Raw genomic sequence first — 21,478 nt, 5'->3', positions numbered from 1 at the left:
ACATATATACACATATATTAGAAACAATATCATGACTGCAGAAATGTTTGTTGAGGAGGAAATTCTCTCCTAGTGACTTGAAAATTTTGACTATTCTCTAACAGATAGCACATCTGAAATTCTAAGTTCCTCCATATCTTCCTTTCTATATCCGGGAAAATCCCATTTTTTTCTGTGCCATAAACTACTTACTTTGCAGTAGAACAAATAATTTACACAAGAAAATTATGACCTTAACTGGAAGAGAAATAACAGAAAATTTTAAAATAATATACATATATTACGATCAAATTTAATTTAGTCACTAAAAATCTAAATTTGTATGCATATGTTGCTTTTAACACTATTAGCAGCATAAGGTTCATATTTTTTGCAATGTTAAATTACATTTTAATGTTTATAAAGTGCAGTTATATTTTAATAAATTATGCTAAACTCAGTCACATTTTAGTAACTTTTTCTTAAAGCTAAGAACAGTTCATAGTTAATAAATAAAATAAATTATAAAATATTTTTAACCTTTACCAGTAGAGTTCAAATTACTCATTTTCTCAAACAATTAGCAGCGCAAAGATTTTTCTTTTTCACTGCAATGAAATAACTCTACCGACACAACCCACTAATGTGTATATATTTATATATATATATATATATATGTACATATAGTTAGTTTAAACCCGGTTAGAAAATTACCGACTGATCCTTAAAGAAGTAGCTATATGGTTACAAAGCAAGTATGATTTATATGGGAGAAGATAAAACGGAATATATTGATTAATTCTGACGTGCGAAAATGCTAGAGCCCAAACCCCACTCTCTGGATGAAATCTGGACGTCTTTTGGTTGGCATCCTCACAAGTCCTGTAATTTGAAGTTCCGTAACAGCCCTGCAAAACTTTGCTCTGTACAAGGAGTCAAGGATTTTATGTCTTATCTTCTATAGAAACACAGAATTTACTCATTTCATTCAAATCAGAATGAGGATTTTATGCACAAATACCATCTTTAAGTTGCAAGCAAAACAATCTCTAGTTCGAACTTAAATTAAACTGGGTAGAATCATACTCAGCGGACTCTATTTTGATCCACACACCCAATTCATTCCTCAAAAGCATTATCATCCCAATTCATTAACTTAAATACTGAAACATAAGATGCATCACCCAAAGGCATTCTATGCCCAAACAATTTTGTCAACTTAAACGGTGAAAACATAAAAATAGCATGCAGGACCATAAAATCAAAAGGATACTGGATTAAAGCTTCACTTAGATTTTCAAATCCGCCAACATCCTTCCTTTTTTTGGATACTGGAGACTGCTTCAATCTTTTTTTACCTTTACTACTCTGGCAAGTAACAATGGACTTAAAAGACTGGTACCAGTCATGGAGATTTATAAGATCACCATGCTCCTGGGCAATGACAAACCTAAACAATAGATTGTCACAATTATAGTTATTAACTAGCAAACACTTTAGGACTCATTTGCAGACAATATAAATAGAAAATTAAAGCCATATGGTCAACAGTTGTATGCATCATTAACGAATAAATTTGCTTTAAATTGACTTCTCGCAGTAGTGATAGATATTATAGAGCATAGGAAGTTCAGGATGGGAGGAGGAAGGGGAATGAATGAACAGAAAGAAATAAGGATAATGCGGCCTTCACAGCAAAATATCATTGTGATTAATGGTGAAAATATTAGGATTTGATTTCCGGACAAAACCTTTCAATCGTTGTCCACTATTCAAATTCAGACCTTAATTATGATCAACCTGGATGAGCCATTTTGATAAGAAAGTACCGTACAGTTGTTGGTTTTGAGGAAAAAGAGGCTAATCTTACATAATTGAAGTGTCAGACATTGATGGCAATAGATTACTGGCCCCTCTGCAGCAGCAGGTACATCGGAGGATTTTGTGGAATTCCAGAAGATCTACATGAATCCTTCTTCTCGGATCTCCAATTAAAGCCTTACAAAGTTGAAGGTAAAATATTTTCAACCAATAAAAAGTTAAAAAAATTAAGATAAATAACATTAACTCTTTTGTAATGAAATCTTGAGCAGGCTCAAAGAAACTTTGACAGTGAGATGTTGTCAGAAATGGCACCAAACAATGAGCTCTAAGAGCCAGGGACCTTGAAATGAAGCCATTTATACTACAAATGTATACTTAGACGATCCCCAAAAAGTTATAGAAGTATTTTGAATCTAAGGCATTGAAGGAGGCTTGCCTTGACTGTTATTTTTAGACTGGATTTAAGAAACTCTTAGATTAGAGGCAATTTCATTTATATAGCTTTGCCTTGTGTCAATTAACATGCTGAAGTTCCTATGGTTAGCATGGGAGAACTACAATTTCATTGTTCTACAAAAATGGCAAACTTGAATCTACCATATCTTCTATATATGTTAGTTTCCAGACCTCATTTTATTACAAAAAACACTTTTGATAAAACAGTACAATCTGAATTTTGAAAAGCATTTTAGTCACTTTTCTATAAATAACCTTTAAAGCTAATTGTAGCATCACAAGAGCATCTGTTTCACAAGAGCATCACAAAAACACCATAACCCATAACAATAAGGTTCTCCATTGCATATAAAAATCTACAACCAACTAATACAGATATATCGACAGGTAAAGAACAAGTTAGTGTATAATAAGAAAACTATGACTGTAATATAAGACAAGACGGCCAAATGCATCCAAAACTTACCCAATTTTCAGTCCTTTGTTCAATAAGTGCCCAACTTTTCATTCAGTTGCATGCCTAACAATTCTAATTGAGAACAACTTAATGTCTCCATTAGTTATGTTTTAAAAGCGTTAGATACACTGCTATGTTTTTTACATCATTTTAAAATATTACCCAAAGTAACTTTATGTCAATGTTAAAAAAAAAAAGTTTAAAAAAAAGGAACAGAAAAAAAAAAGAAACCTAAGGCATCCTAGCTGCAATCCCAACCTCCATCTCCTCCAAGTCAATCCAGTTTTTGGCATTCTTCAACTATTTTGAAGCTTCTCTAAATTCTTCTAATCATTTTTTTCACTTCACTTCTTATAGTAAAACAGTCTTGTCTATCGCTAAATGAATATAACATCTCTTTTTATTTTGGTTTTGTCATCTTGACTCTACAATTCCTTTTACATGGGCAACTCAGAGATATTACATTGGAGACTGTTGAATACTATATTTAATTATTTAATTATTTAATATTATATAATTAGAATTTTATGAAAATAATAATCTCATATTATTATAATTTTATTAGAATAAATATTTTTTTATTAAAGTTCGAAATTTTATAAATATCCTAAGTATAACAAACTAAAAAATGAAAAATAAAATTATATTTTTTCTCTAAATTCTATATGATATCAGAATCAATTAAAATTATTTTATAATTTTAATTTTGGAGTTCTTTCCAAACCCTAAAATAGCACAATAGGCTGGGTTGTTACCTTTTTATCTAGATCTACTCTCATCACCACTCAAAGCATATTTGAACCCGTCGATGTGTTCTGTAATGTTTACGGTGATTTTCAGCGGCAGTCGAGGCGTCGGTAAAAGGTGCAACCGCATTATGGAGGCATCAGTAAAAAGTGCAGCAGCATTTTGTAGTTGCCGGTAAAAAGTATAGTCACACTCTTGATGCGCTGGGGAAAAGCTACAGATACATCTTCGATGGCGCCGGTAAAAAACTGCAGCTGTATATCTGCATGCACAGGTAAGAAGTACAGCCGCACATCTACAAGCGCCAGTAAAAAAGTGCAGTCGCACATCCCCAAACACTGGTAAAAAGTTACAGCCACACATTTATAGGTGCCGATAAAAGAAGGCCACATCAGTCCGTTTTTCTGCGCACATTCAAAGATCTGTCAAAAAAAATGAGCCAAGCCAACTTCGAGCTATTTTTTGAGCTGACTTCGAGCCGTTTTAGAGACGAGTCTGAGTTGTTTTAGAGCTGGACCGAATCGTTTTGAGCAGGACCGAGTTGTTTTAAGCCAAACCAAACCGTTTTGTGCCAAATCGAGCCATTTAGAGTCAGGTCGATCCGTTTTGAGCCAGACTGAGCTATTTTGAGTCGAGTCGATCGCGTGTACATCTTTGCTAAATTGCATGATGACTCTCAAAATTTAGTTTGCAAGTTGGATATGTGCGATATTCCTGCACTAACTTGAGAAAGGGTGTTGAATACCATATTTTATTATTTAATTATTTAATTATTTAGTATTATGTAATTAAGATTTTATGAAAATAATAATCTCATATTATTAGAATTCTATTATAATAAGAATTTTCTTATTAGTAAATTAGGAATTCTATAAATACTCTAAGTGTAACAATCTAGAAAAAGAGAAATTAAATTAAATTTTTTCACCAAATTCTACAGATACTTAAGCTCCAATTCTCTCACCTCTCATATTTCACATTTTTCTATCCTCTATATACCTGGACTCCAAATTGTCCAGTTCTTTAATGTCATTTCCGGTTGAAATCTTTGTCAGAGTAGTATACATCCCATGAAAGCTCTTCCATCTCAGAGGAATTTGCTTTTGGAGCAAATAAAAGAAAGCAACATTCTCAGTCAAACAACACTTTTGCCATTTTGAGCTACGATCACTTTTGCCATAGTGATCGCTGAACGGAGTAGGTAGGTTTTGGCTTTTCAGCATAATTGCATATCTAAGTGGTTTGCCAAAAGAAAGGAGCAGGTTCCTTTTTGGTAAGGAATTTCTTTTTTGGTGAAGATCAGTATCTTGGTTATGTGGCTGTGACGGGGATTTAGAGGTAGGAGGATGGTTTATGTTTCGGCCAAAAGAAAGACTTCCTAAGGTCATCGGCAAGCTTATGAGCTTGACAAAAAAAAACCGATACCTCTAACTCTGGATAATAAAGGAACATGGTAGGTGAAGAGATTGATAGTCAAATTATACAAAAGAATTGACGTAATTTAAATGATTATTTGTGCAAAAGTAGCTCCGGATGGTTATGCTTTCTGGGGACAAAGCCACCAGAATGAAAACATAATAACAAGAGAGGTGCAGCCTAGTTCCAAAATAACAAGGTCATCCGGTAATTAGAGGTACCGTAAATAAGAATGGGGTATTACATATTAGGGCAACAAAGGTGGGTTCAGAGAGTGCTATTGCACGGATTGTCCATCTTGCTGAGTAAGCAAAGATGGCCAAACCTCTATACAGAAATTTGCTGATTGGGTTTCGATATATTTGTGCCATTTATGTATAGTTTGAAACTGGACACAATTTGTAACTTAACTAGTGGCACCAGAAATATCTAATAATTACTACCTTGTGCAGGTAATTATTTTCCTGTTACTTGTGCTTGCATGCTTTTTAGGTGGAAAATTACATGCCTCGGAATTCCTTTTGTTTGATTTTTAGTTGGACCTCGAATTACATGTGAACGGCATTTTTAAATGATGTTGCATGTCATGTGACTTTATTGTGCCACATGTCATCATACTTAACAACATTTAGTTAATAAAGATATTCAAAATAAATAGAAATGTTAGGCATCTAATTGATCCGAATAAACTATTGGGCACTCAGTCAAATAAAATAGCAAAAATTGGGCATCCTGGGTGCATTTGGCGAAGACAAGAGAGCAGTTTGACTACAGAAAAAGTCAACTAGTTAACACACCAATATCATTCTGTGTCAAGCAAAAAGTATACCAGTGAGAAATCAACATGATAGATTAATAGGTATTCAAACACTTACTGATCGAAGAGTGTCAACATTCTTAAAGCATACAATTTCGTGAAAAGGTATGCACTCAATAGGCCGCATGTAATCTCTGCTTCACAGTAGAATAACAAGTCAAATTAATTTTCAATATCTCAAAAATAAAAGATAATTGATCAGTACAATCAGGTTTTAATGCTACAAATCAAAGGAACTATCTAGTTTCAAACATCAATAATTAAAAAGTCCAGTGAGAAAATGCACAAGTCAATCTGCCTAGAGATAGCAATAGTTTCAATTTTGCAGGTAACTGAATCAAAACAAACTGGAAAAGGGGGTCGAATGCCAAAAGGTGGGTATAGCCGGACATGATTTTTGAAGCACTAAAACCATTTTAGAATGGGTTGGCTACAAGTTTAGAGAAGAGCAAAGTATCCCAAAAAGATGGAAGCGAAAATCTTCTCTATATATTTTGGAGACACTTTTTACAATTATCTTTTGCACATTTAAAAAAACCAATTTTTTAAGTGCTTTGGAGATACCTTTTATAATCTTTGGTACACTAAAGAAAAGCTGAATATCCTAGGTCATCTCTCCTAGCTTGATGGTCGAACTTTTGACCATACAGAAAGAATAAACAATGTCACCTTTACCTTTATTAGAGACAAAAAATCAAACTGACACAAATGCATACCTCCAGCTTCCCATGAGCCCATTTGTATTTTTTTGAACGACCAAAAACCAAGAAAAACAGCATGCTGGAACCAATATAGAGCCACAATTTTTGGATGAACAACAACTCAACCATGTATTGGTTGTATGTTCAGGTCCGGTCCTGCCCATCCCCTCCAAAAACTTGGACCCAGCTTGAATTGGACCATTTAATGGAAAATGGTCCTGACCAATGCCCAGCCTCTCATCATGTATAACAGCGAAAAAATACCAGAGCAATTCCCTAAGTCCATAGTAGTTGTTCTTGCCATTTTAATGCAAATAAATAAATAAATCATTTAATAGATAGCGATAAAATTTTTTTGATAAACCTTGTCCTTGCCAAATATCTTTGACAACAAAAGCAAGTAAATGAAATTCTTTTCTTTCTTCCATTCCCTTTCATTCACAATGATGGTTGCCATCAGTGCATTATCAATCATATATTTGTGGAGATAACACACCACTATGTGTGAGTTACAGTACACAAAAAGAAGGGTGTGAGGAGGGAGTCTATAATTGGTAGGAAGTTAGTGTCTTTAAGGAACTAATAAGAGTTATAATTTTTGAAGAATTCTATTAAGTACTTGAGATTTAGACTTAGATTAGGAAATTGGAATAGAAATAGGAACATAATTTCTAGAACAATAAATAGACTCAGATTAGGAATTAGAAAAAAAAAAGGGACTATGATTCCTGAAACTGTAATAGAAATCTAATTTAACTAGCTTCCCTGCAAATACATACATTATCAAGAACAAAAGCATCAACTACTAATTCAAAGAGTTTTTCTCTAAAGATCGGAGTTTCTTTTAGACCATCCTCACAATAAGTCAGCAAGGTCAAACGGGGAAGCAAACAGCTTGCTTGCTTTAAGGTTTCACACTAGCAGGCTCTCTGGCCGGATCTAGAGCCCGGGACCCTGACAGTTTGTTTACAGAGCATCAACATTTATAGGACTGGTAAACCAAAATAAGCACAAAGTATAGCAAGCCCTACCTTACTCACAATGATGGTTGCCATCATAACACCTTCAATCATACATTTGTGAAGATAATAAACCACTACATATTGTGTGAATGTGTGTTTAGAGCATTATCACTTCAATCTAAATAGCTGGTAAGCCAAAATAAACAGTAAATAAGTATAGGAGGTGCCCTACCTTAACATGCTCTTTATTAAAGTAGAAGCCTTCTCGTTAACTACTTTAGAGTCCTTCTCCATGCTTACATGCTTCTGAGATGCATGCCTCCTGTCACATAAAGTTATTAAGAAAGCCCCTAAGCCCTAGGGTACAAATTTTAATAGCTCCAGTAAAAGGAAGAATAAAATTTGAGAAGCCTGCTGAATAAATACAAAGAAATTAGGTTCTTGGAATCAATGAGAAAATAAATTCAATATTCAGGCTGAGTAACTTATTCTTAAGTTCAGCATCGGACAGATAAATGTAAGAGAAGTGACTGATATTGACAAGAAGAAGTAAACTGAAGAACTACCTATGAATGAACTCCAACAAATGGCGAAAATCCATGGAACCCCCTCCCTCTCACAAACAAATTTTCATTCACTCCAAAAGCACCAGCAAGGGTGGAGTTGGAACATTCCGGCATTGATGTCAATAAAGTACAAAAAGAGGGTCACAAGTATCAAAACTAGGGGTATTATGACTAATGAGATCACCATCATCATTTATTATGATTCATAAGGTCAAAATAATCTTCTATTGAAAATTTGCATATATATTATATTGATTTTCCCCCAAAATAAAGTGGTGTCTATTGCCCCCACTTAATATATGGAGGAATCGCCTCTGTCCTAAAGCCCATGAATGATAATACCCAGGACAATGCATGATTCTTCACAAAATCAGCTTTCCAATATCATCCTTATGGTGTTGCCATCACGAATCTTTGAGTCAGCAATGGTAGACAACAGATTTCCTCCATGTTTCACTCTCTTGCCCCACATCTGATAGGCATTTTATTTGCCCTTAGAATGGAGAAACAACCTAATATAGAAAGATTAAGACTAAGAAGAAAGCTACACACGCTTGCTTATTGTCTAGTTTATGTCCCACACTTGTGGACTTTTCTCTTAAGAAAAAAGAAAAACTACAACGACCACAACTGACAGCCCATACATTGACATATGCAATTAACACAAACCCTTGACAACAGGATGCTAAGAAAGTTTGGCATGAAATAAGGCACATACAATTAATACAAGCCATTGACAACATTGTTGTAATTCTATGCATAGAAGATAAATAGAGGCAAATTAGGACAAGGGAGGGGTGGTACTAAGGAAGGCACTACATGCCCAAGAATTGTTTTATAGTGAATGCCACTTGTCAAAGCCTAGAATGAAAACTCACACCATCAAGATCGTGTTAATGGGACAAGATAATGTTATGGGCTCAATAAGAGAGAACTTAGCAATTTCTTATACTTTTAAGTACTAAAAAAACTTACGTAAATTCTTCCTACATCCTTTCATCACTGCAAAACATAAATTTACACTTAACAACTGCTTTACAATAATTGCCTTATCCTAGATAGCTTAACAGTTGGCAAGAAGCCAACAAAACACATTAAATCTGCCATGACTGATGTCATGATTATTTAATGTTCACCATGAAAGAACATTAACAAACATGTGTCATTGCATAAATCTAATGTAACTGTTTTTTGGCAGAAACATATTCTGGCAGAACACACAACCAACATTTGGCAGCACATTAGAAGATCCACCAAACTAACAATTAGCTCCGATGATTATTCTTCTTTTTTCTCCTTAACAATTGGATGTTATGATCAACTAGGTGTTAGAACTTTGCTACCTCTGATACTTTGTACTCAGAGGTCTAATACCACTATTTGCTAATGAACGATTGAAATAGAAAATCACATTAGGAAGATTCAAAGGAAATATTGGATGGATCACAAGCGGTCCCACTTAAAATCCAATCTCCTTAGAAATTAACCTCGAATCGTAATTTACTAATATAATATATCACTACAACTATCAATAGCTATTAAATAGACAATAAATAAAGATAACATAAACAATAAAATTAAGAAAACACCAAAGTTCTAATGAGGATCAGGCAACTTAGCCTATATCCTCGACACCACTAAAATAACTATTGTTTCTTTAAGAAAGTAATACAAAAAGCGAGAAGAGACAACAAAACATAAAGGATTGAATGCTTTACCTTTTATGGAGTGATTAACAAAAGGAGGGATTGAATTTCTGTAGCAAGGAGACTTCTATCTTGTCTCACCATAAATGTGAAAATAAAATAAAATTTGAAATCAGTCAATTTTAAAAAATCTCCACCTTGGTGAATTTTCGGCCTTCATCTTACAAATCTTCTCTCATAAGTTGTCACAAGTGGTGTCTTCCAATCTTCAAATTTTAATAATATTGATCAAGTATACAGTGTTTGAACTTGACTGCTGTCACAACTTTTATCAACATGTTAACAAGATTCTTGATGGTCTAAATCTTATGGATCTTGATTTATCCTTCTAGAATTTCCCGAACAAAGTGATATCGCACGTCAATATGCTTTGTCCTTCCATGGCAGACTTGGTTCCTCGCTAGATGAACAGCAATCTGGCCGTTACTGTGTACATTGATGTGCTTCTTTTCAGCTCCCGACTGACCAAGCAACCCATAAGGCCAAATTGTCTACTTCAAACCTAAGCAATTGCTATGTACCCTGCCTATTTAATAGATAAAGCTACTGTTGAGTGCAAAGTAGATTTCTAACTAACTGGTATCTTTGCATAAGAAAACACATAGCCAGTCATAGATCGACGCTTACTTAAATCAACAGTGTAGTCAGCATCACAGTATGTGACCATGTCTTGACTAAGTTTATCATCCCATTGAAACATCAATTCGACATTTATTGTTTTCATAATATGCTGCACAATATTTCATAGGTTGCCAATGATTCTTACCCAAATCATGCATATGACTGGTCATAACTCCAATTGCATGTGAAACGTTGGGCCTAGTACACACCATAGCATATATTAAGCTACCAACAATATTTGCACATAGAACCTCGCTCATCTACCTCCCATCCGCATCATGATCCAGAGATAAAAGTGCACAGAGCTTGAAATGAGGAGCCAACAGGGTACTAATTGGTTTTTGACTTTTTCCATCCACACGAAACTGTTTTAGCACCTTTTTCAAATATACATTTTTGAGTCAAACACAATCTTTCCAAATTCCTATCTCTACTTATCTTCATGTTGAGAATCTTTTCAGCTTCACCAAGATCCTTTATTTCAAATTCGTGATTCAACTGACTTTTCAACTTTTCGATTTCTCCTTAATTCCTTGAGCAGTCAACATATCATCAATATCAAGAATAAAACAGACCATCTTGTGGCCTGCATAAATACATAGAATGATCTTATTTGTTTCCTGTGTATTCTTGCCCCTGCATAAACTTGTCAAATCACTTGTACCACTGCTCCAGCGATTGTTTCAACTCATAAAATGATTTGTCAAGTTTTTACAAACCATACTCTCTTTACTAGCAACCACGAATCCTTTAGGCTGGGTCATATAGATTTCATCCTCAAAGTCTCCATGGAAAAATATTAAGAATAGTTGAATGTGTATTTTATTGAATACCAAATCCCTAAATACAAGTTTTTTAGAATAGGAAAAGAAATTAATTATTAATTACATAAACTGTATTTTACTTTAATACCCTTTAACCTAATTACATACTCTCTTTAACACTTTTCTAATCTAAGGATAGATATTGTCCATCCCCAGCCTACCAATAATAGTTTTAAATGCTTAATTACTCAAAGCTTTACTCAATATATATACAAGTTAGAACTGATCAGCATATATGAAGTACATATTAAACTATTATCTAATTTTTCTTCAATGAAGTATCTATCAATTTCAGTACGTTTGATTCTATCATTTTGCATTGAGTTATGAGCAATGCTTATGACCGATTTATTGTTATTATATAGACACATGGGGTTATCCCACTTAATTTTCATCTCCTAAAATTCTCTTTAGTCATAGTAATTCACAATACCTCTTGATTTATTGCTCGAAATTCTAATTTTATATTTGATCTTGCAATTACATTTTACTTTTTACTCCTCCAAGTAACCCTCAAGAAATGAACAATAACTCCACCACCAACCTAAGGCAATCTACATTCGTATAGACTTTTAGGAACAACTTGTCATTTTTCCTATACATGATCCCTTTTTAGGTGACCTTTTAAGGTAAGTAGCACTCTATAGGTTGCCTCTAAATATACTTCTTTAGGTTTATGCATGAACTGACTATACTTACTACATAGAAGATGTATGGCCTTATGTAACATAAGTATATCAGTCTTCCCACCAATCTCTAATGCATCTCATTATCTACTAGTGTATTATTCTATGTCAGTCCCAGTTGATTATTATGATTGATAAGAGTACTGACTTAGATAATAGTTTGACTATATCTCGCAACAGGTCATGAATATATTTACGTTAAGATATGAAGATCCTTTATTTTGAGCAAGCGTGATCAATTCCCAGAAAGTATTTCAACTTACCTGACTCATTGATTTCGAATTCTTTAACTAGGTATTGTTTGAGCATCAATTTCTTGTTCTCATCATCTCCTCTTACAATAATGTCATATGATGTATAATAATAGAGTTATAACTCCTCCTGTCTCAGAATACTTAATAAATAGAGTGTGGTCCCCTTAAACTTGCTTGTATCCCAAACATATCATCACTCTTGCAAATCTACCAAACCATGCTCTAGGTCATCGTTTGAGTCTATAGAGTATCTTCTTTAATTCACAGACTTTATATGGTCCCCTCTTTGTCAAATTCTAATAGGATCTATATAGATTTTTTCTCGCAGATTTTCTTATAAAAATGTATTCTTCATATCAAATTGTTACAGTTACCAATAAAAAATGACCAGCTAAGAATAGCAAAACCTACATCTTATTCATGTTACCTATTAGTGCAAATATCTTTTGATAATCTATCCCATAGTTTCGGGTAGTGCCTTTTGCTTTGTATTATGGGTTGTCTCATCTGCCTTATATTTTTTTGTGAACATCTGCCTTTGAGGTACTGGAACCCACAAACTTCTTCCCTTTGAGCAAGTCCACCACTTCGCATGTCTAATTCTTCTTTAATGCATACATTTCAACATTCATAAAATTTTTCCCATTTATCACAAGACAGTACCTCAAATGCAGTGTTTAAGACACATTTGATATTCAAACTTACGAAAAAAATTTCATGTGACTGTAAATATTTATTAAATATACAAACTGTGATATAAAATAAAAGAGATGTTTAGTGCATTTTCTAGTTCCTTAACGAATTGATGGGTATATCATTATTAGACTATATAAGGTCTTCAAGGTTTACCTCAATCTCAAAATTCATGTCGAATTCTTAAACTTACTTCAGCTGAGAACTAGATTCTTTCTCCTTGTATACACCTAAGTCAATCTATTACAAGATATAGTTTTTTGAGTGGATGGGTACTCTTATGGTTTATGTGGGTTTTGTGGTGATGATTGAGTATGGGTTAAAAGTGGTAGGGTAAAGAACTCGGTATCCTTATCTTCCAATATAAAATCCCCCTGAAAATAAAGTTTAGAAAAATATAAATCTTATTCAACAAAGGTAATATTCACAGACACATAAAATTTTGTTGTAGGTGAATGGTAACACTTATACCCCTTTTACGAAGAAGAGTACCCCACAAACACATGTTTCAATGCTCATGAATCAAGTTTCCCATGCGCCTAACATTTAATTTGGATTTGTGTAAGAAAAGTCATGTAATTCTAGTGTAATCGTTAATAAATGACAAAAATAATCAAGTCCTGCAAATACTGGAAGTGTAAGATGGCCCCCAAACATCACCATGAATTAAAAAGAACGTAAACATACTTCTTTTATTATTAATAGAAAGTACATGCTTATATTTGGCTAACTCATTTAAATTGTAATGTAAAATTCTCATAATTAAAATTTTTAAATAATAGAAGAAACACAACCTTTAAAATGGACAAGGATAAATGGTGAAATCTCTTGTAATAGAGACAAACCTTGTGACTTGTGTCATTTATTGACAATTGCACAAGAATCACTTAACTGCTTTTACTTCAAGTCAAATCTCACATTAAATATATCATAACCTAGTACTATGACATAATAAAAACTCAATTCGAAACAGGCATAAAATGATTCTACGCCGACAATTCAAAAGATTTTTTTAACCACACACTTTCATCATAAAGAAATTCTCCATGAATCATCCAACATTTGTACTCCACAACAAAACAAAATAGCAGAACACAAAAATTGTCATCTTTTAGCCATCACCACCACTTTTTTTTTTCAAAACCAAATCCTAAAACAATATTTAGGCGAAGTCATCCTTATTGCCACCTACATTATTAATCGTTTACCCACAAGTATTCTTAATTTTAAAAGCTCTTTTAAAACACATCAACAATTTTACCCAGCAGTAAGTCTCACAAAACATTTCGTCTCTCGGATATTTGGAGTCCTACCTTTATTCATATTCATTCCTACCAAAAAGAAAAACTTGATTCTCAAGTCCTAAAATATATATTTGTGGAGTACACCTCTCAAAAATTGTACAAATGTTACCATCCATCTACCTAAATATTCTATGTATGTTCAGACGTCACATCTGTTAAATAAGAATCCTACTTCACCTAATCTTATCTTCATGAGGAGTATATATTGAAATAAAAGTATTCAAAATTCTTAATGAATTTTAACTTACTACCATTGCCACATACCTTAAAACCATCACCACAAGAAAACGTTTAGAATCTAATGAAAAACTCATCATCACAAAAAAACCTTCAAAATCCATCTTTCCAAGAGAACATATCAGACCCTAAATTTTCTCAAGTGTATACAAGGAGAAAGATGACAAGTACTGAGCTAAAGTCGGTCTAAGAATTCAACTTTGACTCTAAAAACCAAATAAGTTCTTAAAAATTTATACAATCTAATAACGATATACCTATCGCACTTCGTAAAAATTAAAGAAAATGCACTAAACACACTTTACATCCCATCTAATAGTTTGTGTCCATCAACCCATAGAAATTTCTCCACAAGTTTGAATAATGAATCTATTCCTAACATAGTATTTGAAGAATTATCCTATAAAAAATAGAAAAATGTTATAAGTGTGGAAATTTAGACATTTGAAAAAAACTACACTTACAAAATTGTGGATTTACCCAAAGGTAAAAACTCGATGGGATGCAAATGGATCTTTACAATCAAATATAAAGGAAATTAGACAATCGAAAGATATAAAGCGACACTAGAAGCAAATGAATATACACAAACATATCAAATAGACTACTAGAAGATATTTGCACTAATACCCAAGACGAACACTATGCAAGTCCTATTGTCATTAGTTGTCCACTTTGATTGGCAACCATAACATTTTGATGTAAAAAAATTCCTTCATGCATGGACAGCATGGACATCTAGAAGAAGAAATTTACATGAATATCGCACTAGATTTTGATAAAGAAACATGACCAAATAAAGCTGTAAACTAAAGAAGGCACTAATGGACTCAAACAATCGCCAAGAATATGATTTAACAGGTTCATAAGGGCGATGATAGATATGGAATTTAAACAAACTCATGATCTCTTTGGTCATCAAATACTCAAAGACATAGTATATGTTGATGACATTATAGTAACAAGATATGATGAGAACGAACAACTAACACTAAGGCAATGTCTAACAAAAGGGTTCGAAATAAAAAAATTGGGTAAGTTGAAATCTTTTGGGAATTGAAGTTTTCCACTCTAAATCTGAAATTTTATTTTCCAACAAAAGTATATTCATGACTTGTTAAAAAACACTAACAAACTAGCACGCAAACCAGATAACACTCTTATTGATCATATTTATAAATTAAGAATAATAGAGGCATTAGTAAATAAAGAAATATATTAAATATTAGTTGAGAGATTGATCTACTCATCCCACATGAGACCAGTCATCACCTATCTAGTAAATGTTAGAAGTCAATTCATGCACAATCTGAAAGAAGTTCATCTACAAGCATTATACAGATTACTGCAATACTTAAAAAGGTCACTAGAGTAAAGAATTATGTTCAAGAAGAATAAGAAATTCTCCTAGAAACTTGTACTAATGTAGATTATATAAAGTCAAATGTAGAAAAGATCTACTACAAACTATTGTACCTTCCCTGAGAGCAATCTAGTTACCTTGACAAGTAAGAAGCAAAATGTAATTACAAGATCCAGTGCACAATCAGAATTCTGAGCAATGACACAAATGGGTATGTGAACTATTATGAAAAAAATAATTTTGGAAGACCTTAAAATCAAGTGGAGGAACCCCATGCACCCACTCTGTGATAACAAGTCAATCATAAATATTGTTCATGGTGCAACATAACCGAACCACACACACCATGATAGATAAAAATTTTATCAAAAAAAAAACTAGACAACGGTCTAATATGCAACCAATATATGTTTATTAATTCTCAACTGGCAAATGCATTAAGTAAAAACTTAATAATACAACATTCCAAACTTTTATTGGCAAGTTGGGAATAAGCAACATCTACTCTCCAGTTTGAGGAGTGTGAAAGAGAGAGTAAATTAAGTTAAAGGATATAAAAGTAAATTACACCTTTTGTAATTAATAATAATTAATTATCTATTTTCTTTTCCATCCTAAAAAACCTATATATATATAATTATAATATTTAATAAAATACACATCAAATCATTCTTCACACTTCTATAGTTGAAGATGATTGTAAAGGATTTGAAGATTCAGTAACATGGATATATGAAAATCTACTGTGATGAATTAATATTACTCACAATCTAGTACAACATGACATAACCAAGCACATTGAAGTAAACAGACACTTCATCAAAGAAAAATTGAATGATACATTGATATGCAGTCTATACATGCTTACTACTTCGCAACTTGCTAATATATTAAAAGATTAAGTAATACTATGTTTTAGACAATCATTGTCAAATTAGAAATGGATAATATTTGTTCACCGCCTTGAGGGGGAGTATTAAGAAGTTTAGGTTACATTAAGCTAAATAGTATATTAGTAACTGTTGACTAGAATATTTTATTATTTTATTGTTTAATAAGTTTATTATTTAATTAGTTAAGATGATGAATTTAGAGTTATACTAAAATAGTAATCTCCTACAATTAGAATTCTAGTAAAATAAGAATTTTCTTATCAGTAATTCATTAATTTTATAAATATCCCAAGTGTAACAATATAGAGGGTGAGAAAATAAAATTTATATTTTTTTTCTAAAAATCAATAGTAATATACCCCAATATCTTTGTAATTAATATTTTTTTTTTTGTATTTGTACTATTCACTTGTATATATAAGGTCTTAATGCTCCATGAAATATACACATTCATTTCTTTCACAAGACCATCATTTGTCCACATATGAAAAATAATTATTAGCTCAACAGCCATTAGATAGTGGAGGTCATATCTTGGGGTGGGGAGAACGACTTTATTTTGTGGACAGCGTATACTGTATCAATGCACTGTAACTTCGCCCCAATAACACTAGCTAAGAAAAAATTGATAGGACTCACTTGTTCAATCAAGTATCAAGCTAGGAAAGAAAATGCAATGGTTAATGCCCTATTATGGAAAATAGAGGACAAAGGGGAGTCAAGTGTCATCTTCATTCAACAACTAAGAGTTTTGGATGCAATCGAACAAGAATTTCAAATTCTGTAAATTTGCAATAGTTGTTTGACATGCATTGACATTTCTAAAGCTCTTATCCCATGGGAGGTTTAAGATGACTTCCTAATTTCCAAAGTGGTGGGTAGATTGGTCATACATGGGACAAGTACTATTATAATACAAGTTTTAATTCTTTCCTAAACCACTCCAATTTGAGGTTGTATATAATCATTTGGTTCCTCAGCTACTCTTCCATTTTCTTGGCATCACTAGGGTTGAAGTTGTAGATCTTGTCATTAGGGACCATTTCTCATTTTAAAACAACATGAAAATGACTACTATAAGCTCAAAAACTTTGAAGGTTATGATTGTCAAATCGTGATTACTTTTTTGTACCACAGACCTTATGCTTCTCAAGCTACAAAAATATCAATAGTTTTTGTTACTTGCTAGAAGCAAGTAAAAGCTTGCCCTTAGTTTATGGATCTTATGCCAACCGAAAGAAAATTGGTTCCATACTCAAGGGAAGTTGTTGCCATGTCTACCAATTATACTTTCACACTTGAGGAAAAATGCATATAGGGGAGAGGGGACGGGGGGAGGGTGGAGAGTGTGGGAGTGATGTTGAATGATAGCAAGGAGGATTGCTAGTACCTTCCTTTTCAAGGCTGTTTTCTAGCAATAAAAAAAATAGAATCAAATTTTGGAGGCCATAAACAAATTTCATTTATTTTTTCCTAATTTCTCTTTCAACAATTTGATTTCATTTTTCTGATTTCCCTCTAGAAGATATGAATCTACCTCCCTGATTTCTTTAGGGTATGCCTTATGCAGCTGTTGAGCATCTTTCACATGCCTCGAGAAAACATAAAGTGGCCACCTACACTAGTAACTAGAACCAGAAGCTGTTATTTAACTTAACCAGAAGAAAGCTAAAGATTTATAAGAAACTGACACAAAAACTCATAGTATTAGCAGCGAAATACTCAACAGATGGTAATTGTCTTGGACAATTGTGATAATATATGGAATATAAACTTAAAAAATTTATAAAATACTAAATCAGTAAAGCAGTCAAAAGCAATAGAAAGATACTTGGGTTTGTTAGTCGCCTCCTGTTCCAAACTCAGTCCATCTTCAGATTTCAGCAAAGACTGCAATTCCTTCACTTTATTGTGGATCTGTGACAAATGTTCAAACAAATAGTTATAGTTATGCCAAAGATAAAATTGACAAAGTATACATTGCAACAAAAGCCTAATCACATAAAAGGAAACTTCTATTTAAGGACTCAGATTTACATTTCATCCTTAATAAGATATTTCCGAATGAACCATTAACATTGAACACCTAGCCCTTCACCTCCTTAACGTTAAGAAAATTGCAACTATGATTATACGATAACAAGTAATGGTATGGAAAATTATGGAATTTCTGTAACCCTCATTAATCCAAGAAGTTCTCAATCTCCGTCTCCAACTAATTTACTCCATCAAGCATAAGTTAGCAAGATCCGCAACGGTGTTGCACCAGAATTCCTATTGCTAGAATTAAAACTCTCTCAGTGTCCAATATGTCCAAGTCGTCCAACTCCAGAGAAAGGCAATACTTCTCCCAACATCCCCAAAAGCTTCCTTGATCCATTATTTAATTTTGCCCTTCACAAACAACAACTAGCCCCTCTGAAACTAGAGAAACCAGATACCTGTAGCTCGCCTCACCACTTCTTAACCAAGCCGATAAAGCTACAAACTTCTAGCTATTTGTTTTAAAAAATAAATGGACATGAACCCCATTTACTTCCCAGGAAAGTGCTTGAAGGTGATTCTTTTAAGAAGCTTCAATAGCAAACCCAAAACTTCTTATTCAAACAAGACACTGACAATCTGTCAATCTATGAGAGGCCTCTCCCTCATATTAGACCGTGTCCATCTACCCATTAAGAGGAAGATCCATAAGATTGTCTGTCAAGAAAAGATTTAAACTCATTCAAACACTTGGCAATGATCCCAGAATGCTCTTGCCCATTAAGGACCATGTTGAAGTCACCCCATAGACAAGAGAAGAACCCAGCATGTTCTAGAATCCTCTAAATCACCCAATATAGCCCCTCGTTTCAGAATCCTCACTTTTCCCATAGACCCTAGTAAAAAACCAATACAACCATCCGGACACAAAATCAAGGATTTACCTTTTTGGCAGTTCACAAACTGCAAAACCTGCTCATTTTACATCACCAAAATACCTCTTAAAGCACCAATTCCTGTAACGAAGATCCAAAAAATCCTCGAACTCTCCACAACCCATGAGAAAAGGAATCCAACATAGCTTCAACTCCTTTCCCAACAAACACAACATCAAAATTCCACTTGGAAAAGATACCTTCTACTACAGCTCATTTACCATCATTCACTCCCCTCACAGTCCAAAAATTTTTATTTGTAAATAATTACAACAAACTTCAGCATCTGAAAGTCTAGTTCCTATTTTCCCCAGTTTTGTACCCCTTATAATTGATCAAGCAATGCAATCTCATTAGCTTCTTCCTCCTGTCCTTTTCCATTCTCTTTGTTTCCTACTATCCTGAGTGTACCAGTGGCTCCTTTTCAAAAGACTTTCTAACATGTTGAGCATCATCACTTGGAAAAACTTGATAGCTTGCTCCTCATAGCCATCGGACCTAACATCTAATTATTTACGGGTTCTAGAAATATCTTTAATACACAATCAGAAGCCACCAACTATCTATTATAGTAATTGGCTTCTTCAATTTTCACAGTCCCCTCCAGATTGCCCTACCTAAGTTTCCCGTGTCAATGGACCCAGCCAACAGCTTGCCTCCATCCAACATAATTAACAAAAGAACTGCCAATCACCTAGCTTACCTCAGATGCAAACAGTCCAGTCAACACAGAAGCTCCTCTGCGAGTTAGGCTTTCCCTAAACATCGCCCAATTGACAATTTGCAATAAGGACCTTTGGCCTCAAAGCTCCTAAATAGTGGATGTTAGCCTCCTGAATTTAGAGAACAACCATCTGCTTCATAGGAAGATAGATGGCAGTTCTTTAATAGAAATATTGCTACTCGATTTGGATGCCTTTACCTACTGGCTTCTGTTTTTGTTTCATACTTCAACGGACTTGGCTTTCTCAACCCATGAGGCTTTGCGGCAACAAAACGTACCCAATTGAGGTGTAGATTCATGTCAACTAAATTGTTCTCTTCTCCCTACTACAAAGATTTGAATTCAAAATACTCGGTCTAGACTTCCACTTCTTTGCATGACTTACTGCATTGATGAAGATCAAAATAATTGGTTTTCTCCATATACTGATTTTGAGAGTCAAAGATCCTCAAGAACAAAGAAAAGATAACAACCAAGAGATCTAGCCACAAGGCACAATCGAGACTCTCCCACCTTTCTCATATTTGTTAAAAATGGTTGAATATGTATTTTATTGAATACCAGATCCCTATGTATACAGGTTTTCTTGAATGGAAAAGAAATAAATAAATTAATTACATATAGTGTATTTTACCCTAATACCTTTTAACCTGATTACATATAATATACTCTTTAACAGTACTCATAAAAGAAAGTATATCTTTCAGTTATTCCTCCAGCTTAACATCCAAAAAGGCTTCCTCTCAACCAACAAAACTTTCTCTGTGATGAGAGGGACATGATGCACAAGAAGAGGTAGAACTCGCAAGTCCATAAAGAACTCACCACCTCACACTTTCTCTCTAGTGTGTCTTTTCTTTTCTTTTTTTTTCTTGACTTAGTATAGCAACCAACTCATTGCAGTACTGAATACGGAAAACAAGTTCCATAATGATTCCAGTAGTGATAGTTGCAAATATTACAAGTATGGACACATACTTCGCACCAAATACTTTGACAAACATAACCCTCCACAAAAATATATTAGGAAAGGTTATAAAGGATGCATAAGCATAATCTAAAAAGTAGTTTACATTTCATCAAGAGATTTGTGTTGTCATCATCATGAGATTTAATCAAGAAACTGGGGAGATTCAATCCTTGAAGAAGAGAGAGAGAGAGAGAGAGAGAGAGAGAGAGAGAGAGAGTTGTCATTATCACAATTAAAAGTTCAAACAAGATCCGTGCTACAGCACCTCCAAGCAGTTAACATACCTCGACAACTTCAAAACTGAGATTCTCCCATCTCTTAAACAAATTAAAGAGCTGCCTTCCTGAAAGATCCCTAATT

The 21,478-nt window shown here is 33.6% G+C and overlaps 1 protein-coding gene across 5 annotated transcripts in view; it reads right to left on the bottom strand.

Annotated features, from left to right (window-relative positions):
* Positions 1-484: 484 nt before the first annotated feature.
* The window catches only part of ORC3 (origin recognition complex subunit 3), a 44,276-nt gene continuing 23,282 nt past the window's right edge, over positions 485-21,478 (bottom strand). Inside the window, exons 11-17 of one of the 5 annotated variants that reach the window (XM_088206264.1) lie at positions 21,403-21,472; positions 18,338-18,423; positions 7,592-7,681; positions 5,755-5,833; positions 1,850-1,977; positions 1,253-1,429; positions 485-902 (exon numbers count right to left, since the gene is read on the bottom strand). In XM_088206264.1, coding sequence (XP_088062390.1) covers positions 797-902; positions 1,253-1,429; positions 1,850-1,977; positions 5,755-5,833; positions 7,592-7,681; positions 18,338-18,423; positions 21,403-21,472 — 736 coding nt within the window. In that variant the 3' untranslated portion in view covers positions 485-796. The remainder of the gene's footprint in view (positions 903-1,252; positions 1,430-1,849; positions 1,978-5,754; positions 5,834-7,591; positions 7,682-18,337; positions 18,424-21,402; positions 21,473-21,478) is intronic. The other 4 variants (XM_088206266.1, XM_088206267.1, XM_088206265.1 and 1 more) reach the window with 4 other exon arrangements.

This window comes from Carica papaya, chromosome 6 (genome assembly GCF_054855325.1).
Source record: "Carica papaya isolate Zhongbai chromosome 6, ASM5485532v1, whole genome shotgun sequence".
Lineage (NCBI taxonomy): Eukaryota > Viridiplantae > Streptophyta > Magnoliopsida > Brassicales > Caricaceae > Carica > Carica papaya.
The sequence above is the reverse complement of the archived record's forward strand: the minus strand, read 5'-3'. Positions and strand labels throughout refer to the sequence as shown.